Genomic DNA, 18,069 nt, shown 5'->3' on the forward strand with positions numbered 1-18,069 from the left:
CCACTACCACTGCTGGGCTAGGTATGTATATTCCTATTGACAGAGTGATCTGGAGCAGAAAAACTATTGGCACATGTAACAGCTTGATAGGCAAATACTGCTTTCGAATAGGGGCCTGGCTTGAAGAAACATGCTGGAGGGAGTACATGTGTGTGTGTGTGTGTGTGTGTGTGTGTGTGTGTGTGTGTGTGTGCAGCGGGATCTTTAACTTGGGCCACTGAGGCCAGCAAGAAAAATTATAAGGAAAGAGTTGAGAGTCAGGGAGCGTGCCAGCTGACCCTCTGATTTTTCTTGAGTTAGACCTCTCGACATCCTGGAGATGAAGAAAGGGTTGGTAATTTGGAAGGAACAGAGACAGACAGACTCTTCAGAGACACAGAGACAAATGCCTTGGTAAAGTGGGATCCAGAAGGCTGTCAGTTCAGGGCGGAAGTCTAATATGCAGGTCGTGGAAGAAGAGAGGATGCAGCACTGTCCTGGATGCGGAAAGGGCTGTGTATCATAGGTGTGCCCTAGTTTGCACAGGAAGATGAAATTCATTTCCCCGAGCTGGAAACAGGAGTAAAGGTTGTGGAACAGAAGAAAGGGAGCCTGCACTTAGGACTGATCTAGAACAGACAGAAGCAGCGTGAGGTGTTCCACAGATGTGCAGGGAGGCAGGAGGGAAGGAGGGGGACGAGAATGAATGTCTGTGTGCACACCTAGTACTGACAAGAAGCAGAGAAGATAGTAGGCTAGAATCCACAATGGAAAACTGGCCACTTGTCACTACTAAACGGAAGAAACGAGAAAGGATTCTACGGGAGCAGAGACAGGTGTGGGGCTGAGAAAGGCAGGGCAGCAGATGGAGACGCAGGAAAGCCGGGGTGGCTAGAGGATCATGAGGGGCTTGGGACGAAGCAGTCACCACAGGCTTCATATTTCGTTCTCCTTTGGAAGAGTGTTACCTGTCGTTCTCCTTTGTGTACTTTCTCTATGTTGCAGACAAGAAAATTACACTCACTCTTCTAGTGTGCTTCCCCCCCCGCCCCCCCGCCAAGTGGTCCATTGAGTTTCTTCATGTGTTTTGCAGTCATTCTTGTCAATGGAAAACTGATGCATTACTTATTTTCACTAAGTGCATGAAGCTTTCTTTGCTTCCTTGTGTGTGTGTGTGTGTGTGTGTGTGTGTGTGTGTGTACATGCATGCATGTGAATTTGTGTGTATGCGCATACAAGGTGCAGAGGTTATATTATAGCATATTATAACAAGTGTCTTTCTCAGCCGCTTTCCACATACTTGTTTATGACACATGTCTGGCTGGGTCACTCAGCCTGGCCTCACACTTAGCTCCTCCTGACTTAGCCTCCTCCCAAATGCTTGGATTTCAGGCATGTGACAGCATGTCTGGCTATTTTTGTGTTTTTGTGTGTGTGCTGGATACTAAATCCAGAGCCTTGGGCCTGCTAAGTTCATCGCTACTGAACTATACCTCCAGCCTCATTTCTTTTCCTTATTTAAAACACTACCAGAATGAATTGAGTACCATTATGAGAAGCTCCGAGCATATAAAAAATGGTAGATTTTTTTCTTTGAGCATTGAAGTAGGCATTCAGCAGTGATTGGGGCCTTGTGGGTAGAGAAACTGATGATGATGATGATGATGATGATGATGATGACGACGATGATGATGACGATGATTAGAGTTCCCATGAGTTTTATAGTTGATATCTAATAAAATAAAACACAGTTAGTATTTTGTGACATTTTGATTGCTATCTTAGAATTCCTAGTTGAATGTCCTTTCTAGGTTTATGATTTATAGGGGGGATGGGCATAGTGTTTATGATTAAAACATACAAGGGAGCACTGAAGGTAGTCTGTATTTACACTCTTGCTGTGGTTTCTGATTATATCAGTGGCCCTCTGAAGTGTGAAATAAGCAAGGGCCTCTGGTTAATGAATTGAGCATTGTTGCCGTTCATTCATGGAATTTGCTCTTTTATTATATTTGATGCTTCACTTAACAACAAATTTTGCTTTCTCTGTGTTTGATATGTTTTTACCAAATTATTCCTGATTGTATCCATTAATCTTTAGTCACATTTGACAAAAATAAATTACTGTGATCTTTTAAAGTTACCACTAATAATTAGATTTTTTTCAGGGCATCAAAGTTTTGGGGGGAAACCACTAAGATGTGAAAGGGTTTTACAGAAATGTTTGCACAAGGTTTGAGAGCCGAGCCCGGGCCGGTAATGGGTAGGCGAGGGCTGCGGAGGAGGAGTTGTGGGTCTTCATAATGTACATTTATTACGGTCTCATCCTCTGTAGTTTCTCGGGAATCAATTTTCATTTGTTTCATTTGGGAATATTATTTCATAAACATAACAAGCACAGTTTGGCTCATGTTCTCCTGCAGGTCTAGGATCAATAGTAATGGCTTCGCTGGCCAACACATCTGGGACTAGTAGTAGTTCCTGGGTTGAAGTACCTGCCCCAGGCTCCTTGGTGAGGGCTTTGTTCTCAAGGAAGCAGAAATGAGGAGACTGACTCATGCTGTCTCCCCTCAGGTGATTCCCTGGTTTCTTTCTTTCTCTTTTACGTGACTTTACCCGTGTGCATCTGGGACCACCCAGAGCATTATAATCTGTTTACAATCTAACTTACAAAACTTGGCTTTATGCTTCTGCATAAATTGCACCAAGGAGTCTCTTGCTGGAGAAGTGTTCACATAGTTGTCTTTGTTTGAAAATGTTTATTAGAGGCAGGGTTGTTTGGGTATGACAGAAGGGTCGGTAGTTCAAAGTTTTCAAACCACATTTGAAAAACCTAAATGCAAGTGGCTGAGTAGATGGGGAGATAGCTCAATGGTAGGGGCACTCACTGCTATTTTAGAGGGCCTGGGTTCTAGAGGGCCTGGGTTCTAGAGGGCCTGGTTTCTAGAGGACCTGGTTTCTAGAGGGCCTGGGTTCTAGAAGGCCTGGGTTCTAGAGGACCTGGGTTTGGTTCCCAGTACATGAATGAACCATGGCTCCAAAGAATCCGATGTCCTCTCTGCCTTTCATGGGCTTCTGCACACATGTGGGTGTGTATGAACTCACAAAGGCATACCCATAAAAATAGTGAATCTTTAAGGAAATTCTAAAAACAAATCAGTGCACAGGGCTTTCTAGTTCATAGGAGGTGCATGGGTGGCTACTCTTGGTCTCACTGTGCTTCCTGCAAGGCTGGGATGTGCAGCATGGTAAGATCTCAGGATATGGGTGTGGGATGAATTGGGCTCAAATTTTGGTCTCATTGCTTATTTAGCCCCAACTTTCAACCACTGCCATAGCTTTACAGAGAAATGTCCAGATCTTCAGGGGTAATTGGAGGGTAATAGTGATGTTCTTTTCCATAAACAAAGGTTGTATGTTGTAGAAAAAAAAAAACCTACAAAAGAGGGAGAGCCTTTGAACATGGCTCATTCTGGGGGCTGTACCTACCTATAAGCCTTCCTCTCTGTTTCTGCCGGTGAGGTGTGCAGGTGGTTCTTGTCAATTTGACATAAATTGTCACCTGGGAAGAGGGGAACAATTGGAAAATAAAAGGAAAGTCAAGGAATTGGCTCCAGCAGATTGGGCTGTGATCTTGTATGTGGAGGGCCGAGCACACTGTGGGCGGTGCCATCCCCTAGGCAGGTGAGCCTCTGCTGCATGGATAGGGTGGCTGAGCAAACCAGCTCTCCGCTGGGGTTTCTGCTCCAAGTTCTTTCCTTAGTATAAAGGGATATAAATAAACCCTTTGCTCCTGTAAGTTGGTTTTGGTCAACTTTTTTATTTTTTTAAATTACAGCAATAGAAATTAAACTGGGAGAGTGGGGGAAGCTGCATTTCAAGGTGTGAAACTGCAGAAAGCTAGCTCACTGCTTGCTAGACTCCAGAAATGGTGTGATGCTGAAAATCTCTGACCACTCTTTGGGAAATTTAATTTTCTTTCTTTCTTTCTTTCTTTCTTTCTTTCTTTCTTTCTTTCTTTCTTTCTTTCTTTCTTTCTCTCTCTCTCTCTTTCTTTCTCTCTTTCTCTCTTTCCTTCTTTCTTTCTTTCCTTCTCTTTCTTTCTTTCTTTCTTTCTTTCTTTCTTTCTTTCTTTCTTTCTTTCTTTCTTTCTTTCTTTCTTTCTTTCTTTCTTTCTTTCTTTCTTTCTTTCTTTCTTTCTTTCTTTCCTTCCTTCCTTCCTTCCTTCTTTACTTCCCTTCCTTTCTTCCTTTCCTCTCTTTCTCTTTCTCTATTTTTTTGTTTGTCAGTTTGTTTGAGACAGGGTCTCTCCACATAGCTCTGGCTGTCATGGAACTAACTCACCCTGTAGACCAGACTGTCCTAGAACACTGCCTCCTTCTGTCTTCTGAGAGCAGGGATTAATGGCGTGAGACCCTACATTTGTTCTTTAACACAATTTTAATGTAGTGATTTCTTTTGTCAGGGGTCAGGCAAACAAAACTTCAGAAAGTTTGTTTGTTTGTTTGTTTGTGATAGGGGTTCATGTCGTCCAGACTGACTGGGAGCTAGCTAGGTAGCAGAACTTCTGCTCTTCCTGTCTCTACCTCCTGTGTTCTGGAATTTAGGGTCTTGCACAACCACGTCCAGTTTAAATTTCAGATATTTTCAAAGTTTTTTTTCTCTATCATAAACAATTATTTAACTAGGTTTTATTTATTTATTTATTTAAGCTTTAGACATTTTATACACTGTTAGTTTATTCTGTGTGTATGTGTATTTTGCCTGCAGAGGTCAGAGGAGGGCGTCAGATCCTCTAGAACTGGACTTACAAATAGTAGTTAGTTGCCATGGGGGTGCTGAGAGTTGAACCTGGGTCTTCTAGGAGAGTAGTAAGTGCCCTGAACTGGTGAGCCATCAATCACTCTGGCCTCACTTAACCTTTCCACCCTGCTTATCTTCCCTCCTTTCTGTACACCATATTAGGTTGACTTTGCTTCTTTTAATTATTAACAAACTTAGTTCTTTGACAACTTAATACATGTGTTTAATGCAGTATGGGTGCTGTTCCCTCTCCTCTCCTCTCATCTCTCACCATTATCAACCCCTCTTCCTCCTAACTCATTCATTCTTTCCCAGAGTCATAATTTTTGTTTTGTGGCCCATTTTATTTAATCAGGGCTACCTGTGTGACCACTGGACAGGACTATCCATTGGAGCCGGTGGATTACCCAATGAGCTCATAGCGGTCGTAATGATTTCTCGTTGCCTCTGAATCTATCAGGAAATTCTGAGTTTTCTATCTGGTCTGTGTCTAGATTTAGTTGCTACTGTCTTTAAGATCCATCTGTGACCTTGCCTATCACTGAGTCTTTTGTCTTGTGTTGATCTTGACCATCTGTGGAGCCAACTGAAGCCTTGACTCTGGTGCTGTGGTCTGGGCTGTATTTATCTGGTGGTGCAGTCCGGGTGTCCAGCTGTGACCCAGCAGATAGTCTCCCGCCCCACACAGTGGTCAGGAGTAGCTTGACAACTTCCTGTACAATGTAGAGAACATTTCCTGAGTCTCAGCTCTCAAAGGCTGAGTCCTTTGTTTTGTCCATAGTAGATAGGGATATTCCTTACCCTTCAGAAACAGCCCCAGATTCTGAGCCCACACACACAGAGACATTTAAATAGTCTGCTACATTACTGGTCCACAAGTGTTTATCTTAATTTTGAATCAACCATGTCTTTTTAAAATAATTTTGTTTGAATAAAGAAAGGAGTTGTTATAGGTGGCTGTAAATGTCACATTAACTAAATTTTTGTTATTTAAAAACGTATGTATGTGCATATGTATGTAATTATGTATGTGTCTATTCATTTCTCTGTATGTGTCTCTGTGTGTACATGTGTGTGAATGTGTAGCCATAGTAGGAAGGCTGGTGTTACAAGTTTATACCATCATATTTAGCTTCTTATGTGGGGGTCTAGGGATCAATCTCGGTTTGTATGATTTGCACTTTCACTTCCTGACATACTTTCCTGACTCCCAGAATTTTATTTATTAGGAGTATTTATGATAGCAAAATATCAGGTAATGTAGTCAGTTATAGAAAACCAGATAGACCTGTATGTAATTGCAGAGAAAATAAGTCAAAATGTGTTATAAGTTAGAAAAGAATATTATGGAAGAATTTATATGTGTTTGTGCGCGCACACACACATAAATGTACACAGGCCATAGAGTCTCAAGCACAGCAAGAATGTGGCAACACATAAAACACTTATTTAACCTCAGTTTCCATTGACTATTTTGCTGTTTTTGTTATTTTGTCTACTCCCCCCACACCCATTTGACACGGGCTGTTTTTATAATAACAAGGTAAAAGGCGGGAACGATAGCAGCACCTCTTATTTCTTGAAACTACAGTATTAACTTTCAACTACAATTTTGTAACCTTAATATTGTATATATATATCTATCTAAATAACATGAAATATATTAATTATATATATTTATTTATATATCTGTCATATATTATCCATTTCCTAATATGAACATAGACAGAGGCATTAAAATAACCAATATGTAATATTTTATATGTGTAAACAAAGCTAACATTCACTGTTCGGAAGTGCGAGGCAGAGTACGGGATCCTGACCGTGGCTCGGCTGGGTTACTACACAGCTTCACCCGGGTCTTACCCTGGAGAAAGGAGTCCTCCGTAAGAACGCTGGGCCTTCGTTTACTCGTGATGACTGTGGCTCTTGGAAACCCAAACAAGTGTCCACAGTTTTCTAGTGAGAGGCGGTCTCATGTTTGTGTACAGTCTGTTCTCATGTGGCATGCAGATTCGGGGCTTGCGCTTACCATATTAAGGCACAAGGGACCTTAACTTTTTGACTTGTATGTCATGGCCTTGGTGTCGCTGATTATTTCATAGCAATGGCTCCCGCTTCCCATTCAGCAACGGACACATAATTTTTTCTCTTTTTCTGGTTTTTTGAGACTCATTTAGCAAACCTTAACAATCACATTTCAAAAAATTTATCCTAATGACATAATTATAGATACAGGGCATTTAAAGAAAAACACAATCTTACAGTTCAATTTGTAAGAGTGAAAAAAGAAACCAAGCTAGATGTTCAAAATAAGGGACCGAATGAATAAATCATAGTAAAAGTTTAATGTAGTACTTTAAAGTGCTTTTTAAAATAAAGTTATATGCAATATTTATTGATACGCAAAGTGTTTACAATAAAACCGTGTTGCCTGGCAGTGGTGGCGCACGCCTCTAGTCGCAGCACTTGGGAGGCAGAGGCAGGTGGACTTCTGAGTTCGAGGCCAGCCTGGTCTACAGAGTGAGTTCCAGGACAGCCAGGGCTATACAGAGAAACCCTGTCTCAAAGACAAAACAAAACAAAACAACAAACAAAACAAAACAAAAGCTCGTGCTAAATGGAATATTTTTAAGTAAGCCACAATCCAGTCTTTGCAAACCTGTACATAGGCACAGGTTATAGACGCTCACGGAAACTGTGACGGTTTAAACACCCAGATGTCAGTTGTGGCTACCTCCAAGTGCTGTAATTACGGCAGAGCCTTGTTCTCATTGCATCTCTGCATTTATTCTATTGAGCTCGTTTTCGTGCATAGTAAGATAATCAGTGAAAGGTATTAAAATATACTTCTGTTCTGTTCCATGTTGTGAGAGTTAAATGTCGTATCATTTCTCCCTTAAGGTTGTAATTATTCCCTTGTGGTTATCCAATTGTCCTGGTCCATGAGTTGATGTAGTTGAAATAGCTAGACAGTGTCACTTAGACAGAAGAGCTGTGTTTAGTGTTCGCTCTTCACCCTGCCTGGAAGGTATGGTGTCATTCAGCGTCCTAACAGATGGGGTGAGGATGAATGGAAGGTGGACATTACCTTGACCACATTCTTTATAAATCACCTTTCTTTTTTCTCTTCTTTTTTTTTTTTTGTTAATTTATTTATATTAAACTCCAGATTTTATTCACTTTCCAGTGGTCCACCCTCTGACTGTTCCACATCCTATACCTCCTCCCCGATCCCATGTCTCTATGAGAATGTCCCCAACCCCCACCACCACCCCACCAGACCTCTAAACTCCCTTGAGGGTTAGGTGCACTTCTCTGACTAAACCTAGACCTGGCAGTCCTCTGCTGTATATGTATTGGGGGCCTGATATCAGCTGGTGTATGCTGCTTGGTTGGTGGCCCAGTGTCTGAGAGATCTCAGGGTCCAGGTTGGTTGAAACTGCTGGTCCTCCTACAGGCTTGCTCTCCTCCTCAGCTTCTTCCAGCTTTCCCCTAATTCAAGACAGGGGTCAGCAGCTTCTGTCCATTGGTTGGGTGCAAATACCTGCATCTGACTCTTTCAGCTGCTTGTTGGGTCTTTCGGAGGGCAGTCATGATAGGTCCCTTTTTGTGAACGCTCCATAGCTTTTGTAATAGTGTGAGGCCTTGGGGCCTCCCCTTGAGCTGGATCCCACTTTGTGTGCCTGCCTCTGAACCTTCTTTTCCTCAGGTTTCTCTCCATTTCCATCCCTGCAGTTCTTTCAGACAGAAAAAATTATGTGTCAGTTTTAATTGTGGGATGGCAACCCCCAGCCCTCACTTGATGCCCTGTCTTTCTGCTGGAGGTGGGCTCAAAAGTTCCCTTTCTCCAATGTAGGGCATTTCATCTAAGGTCCCTCTCTGAGTCCTCAGAGTCTCTCACCTCAAAAGAATGAATACAGAAAATGTGCTTTATTTATACAATGGAATACTACTCAGTTATTAAGAATGAGGACTGGTGAAGATCTTTTCCCAATTTGTTGGTTGCCGATCTGTCCTCTTGATGGTGTCACCAATCCTACATCAGATAGAGGGCTAATATCCAATATATATAAAGAACTCAAGAAGTTAGACTCCAGAAAACCGAACAACCCTATTAAAAATGGGGTACAGAGTTAAACAAAGAATTCTCACCTGAAGAACTTCGGATGGCGGAGAAGCATCTTAAAAAATGCTCCACTTCATTAGTCATTAGGGAAATGCAAATCAAAACAACCCTAAGATTTCATCTTACACCAGTCAGAATGGCTAAGATTAAAAATTCAGGAGACAGCAGGTGTTGGAGAGGGTGCGGAGAAAGAGGAACACTCCTCCACTGCTGGTGGGGTTGCAAATTGGTACAACCACTCTGGAAAGCAGTCTGGCGGTTCCTCCGAAAACTGGGCACCTCACTTCCAGAAGATCCTGCTATACCACTCCTGGGCATATACCCAGAGGATTCCCCACCATGTAATAAGGATACATGCTCTACTATGTTCATAGCAGCCCTATTTATAATTGCCAGATGCTGGAAAGAACCCAGGTATCCCTCAACAGAAGAGTGGATACAAAAAATGTGGTATATCTACACAATGGAGTACTATTCAGCCATTAGAAACAATGAATTCATGAAATTCTTAGGCAAATGGATGGAGCTAGAGAACATCATACTAAGTGAGGTAACCCAGACTCAAAAGGTGAATCATGGTATGCACTCACTAATAAGTGGTTATTAACCTAGAAAACTGGAATACCCAAAACATAATCCACACATCAAATGAGATACAAGAAGAAAGCAGGAGTGGTCCCTGGTTCTGGAAAGACTCAGTGAAACAGTATTTGGCAAAACCAGAACGGGGAACTGGGAAGGGGTGGGAGGGAGGACAGGGGAAGAGAAGGGGGCTTACGGGACTTTCGGGGAGTGGGGGGGGCTAGAAAAGGGGAAATCATTTGAAATGTAAATAAATTATATCAAATAAAAAAAAAAGACAAAAAAAAAAAAAAGAATGAGGACATCTTGAGTCTTGCAGGCAAATGGATGGAACTAGAAAATATCATCCTGAGTGAAGTAACTCAGACACAAAAGGACATGAATAGTATATTCTCACTAATAAGTGGATATTAGCCCCCCCCCAAAAAATGTTCCAAATACCCAAGATACAGCCCACAGAACTCAAAAAGGTCAGCAAGCTGAAGGGTCCAAGTGAGGAAGCCTCAATCCCACTTGGGAAGGAGAAGAAACCAACCACAAGTGGGGAGAAGAGGGACATGGAAGGGAAAGGGGATGGGGGTGGCGGAGAGGGGAACATGATCAGGTATTAGGTATGAGAAAAGGACTGAAATTCCTGAGGGCCAGCAGAAAGAAAGGAAATATGCAACCTCAGGGAGGTCGGAGGTTAGCGGGGCCCTCCAGAATACACAAATCACCTTTCTTCCTGAGATTTTTTTTTTTTTACTCTATGGCTGCTGTGGAATTTATGAGACTGCCCCCTAAAATTATAATAATAATAATTTTATATTATTTTAATAATAATAATAATGCCCTCAGGTAGACAGCATTGGGCATTGTTTTGACTCTCCTCAACCGTAGTAGGGTTTATTGCTTTGCATTATTAAATACATATAGAAAATAACCTAACAAAAGGTAAGAGGAGGGAGAGAAAGTGAGAGAACTAAATTCCTTCTTATAAATCTTGAACTGGGGGCCGGAGAGAAGGCTCAGTGGCCAAGAGCACTGGCTGTTCTTCGAGACAACCAGAGTTTGATTCCTAGCACCCACACAGCAGGTACCAGTCATCTGAAACTTCCCGGGATCTGACAGTATCTTCTTCCCTCCATGGCACCAGGCATGCATGTGTTGAATATACACACATGCGGGCAAAATGCTCATACACGTAAAATAAGTAAACCTAAAAATAAAATCCTTGAACCTAATCACAGGTCTAGGACGTGGAGGTCAGCTTTTCCTCTCTAAAGGGCTGTCATTCCCAGCTTCCTCAGCTCTCTGAATCTTGAAAGCAGGCTTCTGATCTGCTCAAACCTGTCTTACTTACATAAGAATGAAAAGTGTAAGGGTTAAATGCCACATCAAAAATGCCACTCAGTTATTCTATTAGGATAAAGAGCCCCCCACCTCCCACTTCCCCTACCTTATTCTTAAGTTAGAAGACAAAGCTTTTAATTTAAAATCTCTGAGGAGGGAAACATTAGACTAAAAAACAAACACAAAACAAAACAAAAACAAAAACAAAAACAAGACAGAAAATAAATGAACAAGCAAGTTGTAGTCCATTTGTAATCCCAGCCTTGGAACCCGGTGCAGGAAGTGTTTCCAGCTATACCATGGGCTACACGACGGGTTACAGGGAAGACTGAGATACAAAGTGGAGTCTTACCCCCACAAATCAATGCAGAAGCACACATGCATGCACTGGTGCATACACCCACCCACCCATGCACCCACATACGCGTGCGCGCACACCCACCCATATAAACGCACCATAAACATTTTAGTTAAGTAATCAAAGAATGAGCCGGGTGGTGCTGGCGCACGCCTGTAATCCCAGCACTCTGGGAGGCAGAGGCAGGCGGATTTATGAGTTCGAGGCCAACCTGGTCTACAGAGTGAGTTCCAGGACAGCCGGGGCTACACAGAGAAACCCTGTCTCCAGAAAAAAAAAACAAATCCCCCTCCCCCCAAAAAAGAATGAAGTCATAGAATCTGGTCATGCTTTGATTTTGTGTCACTTCTTTTCTTTATTCCCATCCAGCAAAATTGAGAATTTCAGAGCACTTGATACATGGAGTCGCTGAAAGTGTCAAGGTTCTGATTTTTAGGATTTCTTTCTTTCTTTCTTTCTTTCTTTCTTTCTTTCTTTCTTTCTTTCTTTCTTTCTTTCTTTCTTTCTTTCTTTCTTTCTTTCTTTCTTTCTTTCTTCTGCAGTTTAAACAACTTTTAGTTTACATGGTGGTTTTATACACTGATTTGGCAGTCATTTCAGAGACTGTGTTTGTCGTATGCTCTGGGAAAAGTAATCACATTTCAGAGATTCTGTTGGGTGGCTCGGTGATTTGACGAGATAACAGTAGAAGAGGAGGGCTTGTGATGTAACTGAGTGGCTTATTTTAAATTTCATGGTCACTATGCTTTCTTCTGTGAATACACACGAATAACTTGTAAAACAATCCAAGGCAGGAAAAAGCAGTCCCAAGGGCTTGACCTTAAATACCCTGGAACACCTGCCTGAGGTGGCTTGCTAATCCTCATAACAGCACAGGGAGTTAGGGAAAGAAAAGTCTACCCTGACAGCAGAGGTCCCTGAGACACTCCTGCTAGAGCTGCCTCCCAGGGCCTGATTCCTCATTACCTTGACTACACTGTGAGCCTCAGGTCTACTAGTGGCAATTCCCCAGCCCCAGCCCGATGCTTTCATCCAAAGACAACTTTATAGAACCCTAACCAGCTTTGTCAGCTTAATCACTTCAGTGATACCCTTGTCAGGAAACAGAGCGTCTCTCTACACAATCTATCACAACTTCTGGGGGTGTCAGGGGTGAGGGTGGGGTTAGAAATTATTTTAAAGAAAGTTGCTCAGGTAAGCCCTGGTTCCTGGAAATGCACACCCAGGACTGAGTAGAGAATAGGTCTTGCAGGCCTCATGCTTATTAATTTAACTAGAACTGCTCTTAGGCCTGCAACCATGGTCTTAGAGGCATCTTCCTTTTGAGGATATCCAGTGATTGCTGTTGTGACTAACAATGGCCTTCAGGACAGGATTCAAATGCCCAGTGTGAACGAAAAGCTCCTCATTTTCTCCTCTCAGGACAGTCACACATACCCTTCTCTCCAGCCCCCCACTGGAAAGCTGCCTGTGACAAGGCTGGGGACTTTCAAGCCTTTGCCAGTCACCCGCCTTCCCTCCATCCTTCTCTTCTTCGCCCCCTTCATCCTTCTCTCTCCCCTTCCACGGTTTTTCACTGTACAGCTCAGGCTAGCATGGAACTCAACAGTTCTCCAGCCTCCGCATCCTAGGCCTGGAATTACAGGTGATATTAGTAAGTTCAGCTTGCCTCCGTGAGCTTGCCTAAGTCTACCTCCTCCTCAGCCATCCATCTTGAGAAAGGCTCTATGAACTCACCCTCTGCTGGAGGCTGCTTCTCTAGAAGTGATTAAAAACTAAATTGGGCTGCTAAAGAGATGGCTCAGCAGTTAAGAATGTTTACTGCTCGGGTTTGGTTCTTTGGCACCCTCATGGTGATTCACAACCACCCATAACTCCAGAGGATGCACATATATTATACACCCAGGGACACACACAAATACACATAAAATACGATAAGTAAAATATGGAAAAGACTCCCCCTCCCCCAAAATGGTCACCACTGTTTCTTGAACAGGAATTTTGTTACCAGTAAAGCCCTTCCCAGATTTAAGCGGATTAAACAAGAATGCCCACATCATCTCATTGGGATACTTAAGAGTCACAGTGAGTGAGCCTTGCTGGGTCTGTGGCTCCATGTGTCCACTGGCAGTATTTCTTTGTGACTCACGTGGTGCTGGCAGGGGCAGTTTCCCTAGCTGTTGGTCTAAGGCCTGGTCTCCTGATGGCCTGTCTTCTGGGGCCTCTTGGTTTCTATGCGTACCACATGACAGTTTGCTTCACTAGAGCGAGTGCTTGCATGGGGAGGGACTGGGGTGAGGAGGGGGGATGGGCTTACGGAGTTACTATGATCTGCTGCTAGGGAGAGAGAGGGGCACCGCCCTCTGAGGACTGTCTGAGTGGTCTGAGATCACAACCTGGTGAGCGTTGGGGCTTTTCAAATAGGAAGCTGCCGGTCTTGTCCTCTCAGGATCATTTTCTTTCCTCTCAGGCATCCTGATGTAATAATAACTGTGATGCTAGGGTTTAAAGAGAGGCACATTTTAAATAATGTGGCTCCTAAATACCATCTGAAAGTCAACTCCCTCGTCTGATCTTCAGCTGAAGCAGAAAAAGGGACTAATTTAGAATACCAAAAGATCTCTGTAGGATTTACTAAGTAGAGGTGGTAGAGCGTGTGTAGAAGAGGTCGGCAAATGTAATTTTTGAAGTGTATGCCGTCTGGGTTCATGCTCTGAATTCAGGTTCTAATCTAAGATAAGTCTTCTCTGAAGGAGGTCCTGGTGAGTCTCTGTGTTTCTTCATTTGCCTGAGCAGAGCCACTCGACGGCTGGCACACATGGATTCACGTCCAGCGTTCATGCTGCTATCTCGTGATCCTCCCCTGTTTGCAGCACGTCCAGAACAGATTAAGCACTAGTAGTGTTTTAATAATTGAGAGTGTTGTAGAACTTTTTCTGGGGTCTACGTCTAAGAGCAGTGATGTAGGCTGACAGCACTTGTGAGTTTTGTTATTTTTTTCCCCCTAGTTTGGACACTGGCAGTCTTTGATCTTGAGTCAAAATCTCTAGTTTTCAATTTTCACTGTTTCCAAATATTTTGTTCTTTTAAGTCAAGAGAATCCGTCTGGTTTTGTGATGACGTTTCTGTTCAAATTTTAAACTGTTAAATGTTATCAAAGCAATGGTTCTGAACTGAAGGCGTGTACTTTCTCCTATCCTAGCTTTGTGAGTCCAAATTGCTCTGCCTCATGTTATGATTGTGAAGGACCCCATGACAAAACCAATTGCCTAAGGGATAGCCAGTTCCTGGGCATTGGCCAATGCTGCCCGCGGATGGATGTCACAGGGCTTGTGAATTTGAAGAACTCACCTACTGTATGACATGGATTTGTAGCACTGTTGCTCACCTGCAACCCTAGAGAGACAGGGTATCTCTGCAAGAAGCAGATTTTTTTTTTCTCCTAAGATATTTGTAGTAGTTTTTGGATAAAGGGGTGGGATGACTTATAGAATACCTATCGTTCAACCTCATCCTAGCAAGAATATCATCTTTTAAAATTTTTGTATGTATGTATGTATGTATGTATGTATGTATATATGTATGTATATGTATATATGTGTGTATGGACATATGTATGTATGTGTGTATGTATGTATATATATGTATATATGTGTGTATGGACATATGTATGTATGTATGTGCATGTATATGTGTATATATGTGTGTATGTAGTTGTATGCGCACACGCGCGTGCACTATCCTCCTTTGTCTGTTGAATACCCATAACAAATTAGTTGTGAGTGCAGGTTTCTGCAGAGTCTAGAAGAGGGACTGGAGACCTGGAGAAACCACAAGTTATGTGGGATAATAGAGATGGGAATAGAGTAGTGTAGTGGGAGATCTGCCCAATCTAGGCTTATAGCTTGTATTGTTACTGATTGAGTTGAGATTTCTTTTACCGGATAATTAGGTTGGAAAAATATAGCATTCATGGGCCATTCTTTCCCAAGGAGCTGGACTTACAGGCAGTTGTGCGCAACCATATTTTGGGGGCTAGGAACTGAATTGAAGTCCTCTCAGCAGTAGTAGCAAGTGCGCATAACTAATGAGCTATCTTTTCAACCCCAAGAATGTTTCCTTTCTTTATGGGTACTCTGTACCAGTCCATGTATCCTAGCGTGCATTTCTTTTTAATATTAAAATAGCATATCATACATCAAGTATAGCAATGTTTTAAACTCAACAATAGAACTTCTTTGACTTTTAAAAATTTTTTGTGTTTATGGATGAGTGTGCGTTCACACGTGTGGAGTCAGGGACAATCTTGTTTGAGGCAGGTCTCTTGCTTTCCAGGCTAGCTGGATTGTTAGTTTCTCAGATTCTCCTGTCTTAGTCTACTGTCTCTCTGTAAGAGTTCTAGGATTATAGATAATTCATTACTTCATTCCTAGTTTTGTGGGTTCCAGTGATTGAATCCCAGGCCTTCATGCTTGCATGCTTTTGTGACAAGTACTTTACTTGATGAGCCCCTCTCCTCTTCTCTTATCCACTGGATATTCCCACCTGCCTGTGTCCCTTACACCATAACCATTATATCCCCAACTTCCTTATCCACTGTAGCATCATCTCAGGCACTTTTGCAAGTAGGACCTAGAACACAGAAGGAGTCTGATTTGGTATTGTTAGTGAATGCATTACAGTAGTAGCATAGCATGCAGGAAAGGAACAGTTTGCCCTCAGTAGGATGGACAGGCATGCATTCTGAAGGCTGTGCGACAATACCCATTGGAACCGTGTGGGAAAAGACGGTGCAGGGCCCTCCTTTGATCCCCTGAATACCCCAGAGGATCTTGCTCGCCCCCAAATCATACGGTAATGTTTTCTAGGTGTGATTCATTCACAGTTTAATGTGCTTCCAGTTCAGTCTTGACTCGTCCCCCAGGAAAAGCCTAAAATCTCTTCATTATAATATAGACAGTGTACTGCACTTTGAATACAAATTTATCCATGTTCAGACTAATTTTTCCAGCGATTGTCTCTACCCTGGAGAAGTGCCTTTAATGAATTACATACAAATTGTGTAATTTAAGAAGTTAATTTGCTTTTCTGGTTACACAGGACTGAAAACAGCCCTTGTAGAGAGAGATGACTTCTCATCGGGGACTAGCAGCAGAAGCACTAAATTGATCCACGGTGGTGTGCGATACCTCCAGAAGGCTATCATGAACTTGGATGTTGAGCAGGTAATTGTGTATGCTGGCTGTTAAACAAAAATTACCACTGTGTTTTTTCTACCCAATTAAGTCAGGCCTTTTTTTTTTTTTTTTAATAGCTTTTAACATTTCTTCCCGTTCAAAATTCCTATTTAGTGTATGCTGCTTGGAGCCTCTTTCTTTCAGGAGAGGTGTGCTTGTTCATTCTGTTTAGGATTATGTTTATGGGTAATCAGGGGCTTTTTATGTACAACCATGTCAACGTGGCAGATTCACAGAATCCCTTTTGGATGTGCTGCCTTTTAACAATCGTGATGGGTTTTTGCCAATGGCCACCAAATTGCTCCGGGGAGCTGTGTTGTAATGTCGACGGAGGACCAAATTGATCTCTTAACTGCAGCTGCAATCATGCAGTCATATTGTCACTGACGTATTCTTTGGGGGGAAGGGGGGAAGATGATCTGAGTCACGCTTTCTGTGTGTCACACTTTATTGTGTCCAGTGTGGCATCATTTGAAGACTGCCAAGGCAGGGTGGAAAATGACATTTCCCAGAGGGGTGGGGAAAAAAATCAGCTTCCTTCCATATCTGCTTTTCATACAAGGAAAACACAAGGAAAACACAGCTGCGTGTGCTTGCCATTGTCAAGTGCTGAGTGTGTCCCCTTCCTTGCCTTGACAAGTCAGCTTTGAATCTGTCCCATTTTCTTATGTTTCTTTTCAGCATCTGTGATGGAGGCAAAGGAAATAGCCCAGAATTCATGATCTGCTGATTTCCGACGTGTCCTGCCTTATTTTGTCAATATCTACAGTTATATTATCATAATAATAACTAGCTAGCTCTTTAGGCAGGCATAATGGGGGCCACAGGGGTGGCTTAAAAAAAGGCAAAGGCTTTTTTTAACCGTCTGTAAAATACCTGTCCAAGGGCTACATAGTATCTCTGTTGAGTTTAAGGAAGGTCAGAGAACTTGGCATGAATTTGAACAATCTGTTCTCGCTTACCTTGAGAAAACAGTGTGGGGAGCAGAGAAAGGGGGCAATGCAGAGAAGGCAAGATAAATGGTTACAATAATCTTGTAACTCAAGTCAGGAAAATATCTTACACCTGGGAACTCTGACAGCATGTTTTTCTCCTATGCAAATACAGTTAAGGTTTCTAAAAAATCTTTGAGGTTGACAGCATGATGTATTATTAGAGATTTGATTAGGGGGGAGCTCTCTTCGCTCAGAGGTAGAAGGTTTCTGTATATCAATCAGTTGGCAGGGTGTCTATTTGCCATTTGAAAATATTATGATCTGTTACTGCCAAACTAATTTTCTCTGTTTTGATTTTCAGTATAGGATGGTGAAAGAAGCCCTTCATGAACGTGCCAACTTACTAGAAATCGCTCCACATTTATCAGCTCCGTTGCCTATAATGCTTCCACTTTACAAGTAAGCCTTTGCCGTCCGGCACCTGTATGCTCTGGGCTTGTCTGAGGTCAGCAGATCCTCAGACTTCTCATGGAAACAGTCCTTCTGTGTGTGTTTCTTAATGAGCCCTTAATTGGTCCTAATCTTTAATCTATTTCAAATACTTTCCTTGGTGTATTTAAAGATGAAGATTTTTTAAAATTCTCTCTGTGGGCCTATGTCTCAGGGCCAGATTCCGAAGGCGAAGGAGGCTGAGTTCTGTGTTTATATTTAATG

General features: G+C 42.4%; 1 protein-coding gene across 3 annotated transcripts in view; it reads left to right on the forward strand.

Moving 5' to 3' along the window:
- Gpd2 (glycerol-3-phosphate dehydrogenase 2) overlaps nucleotides 1-18,069 on the forward strand; it is a 134,418-nt gene that overhangs the window by 52,123 nt on the left and 64,226 nt on the right. For all 3 annotated transcript variants that reach the window (XM_052182500.1, XM_052182499.1, XM_052182501.1), the window contains exons 4-5: nucleotides 16,284-16,408; nucleotides 17,717-17,814. In XM_052182500.1, coding sequence (XP_052038460.1) covers nucleotides 16,284-16,408; nucleotides 17,717-17,814 — 223 coding nt within the window. The remainder of the gene's footprint in view (nucleotides 1-16,283; nucleotides 16,409-17,716; nucleotides 17,815-18,069) is intronic.

The sequence above is a fragment of the Apodemus sylvaticus genome, chromosome 5, assembly GCF_947179515.1.
Source record: "Apodemus sylvaticus chromosome 5, mApoSyl1.1, whole genome shotgun sequence".
NCBI lineage: Eukaryota > Metazoa > Chordata > Mammalia > Rodentia > Muridae > Apodemus > Apodemus sylvaticus.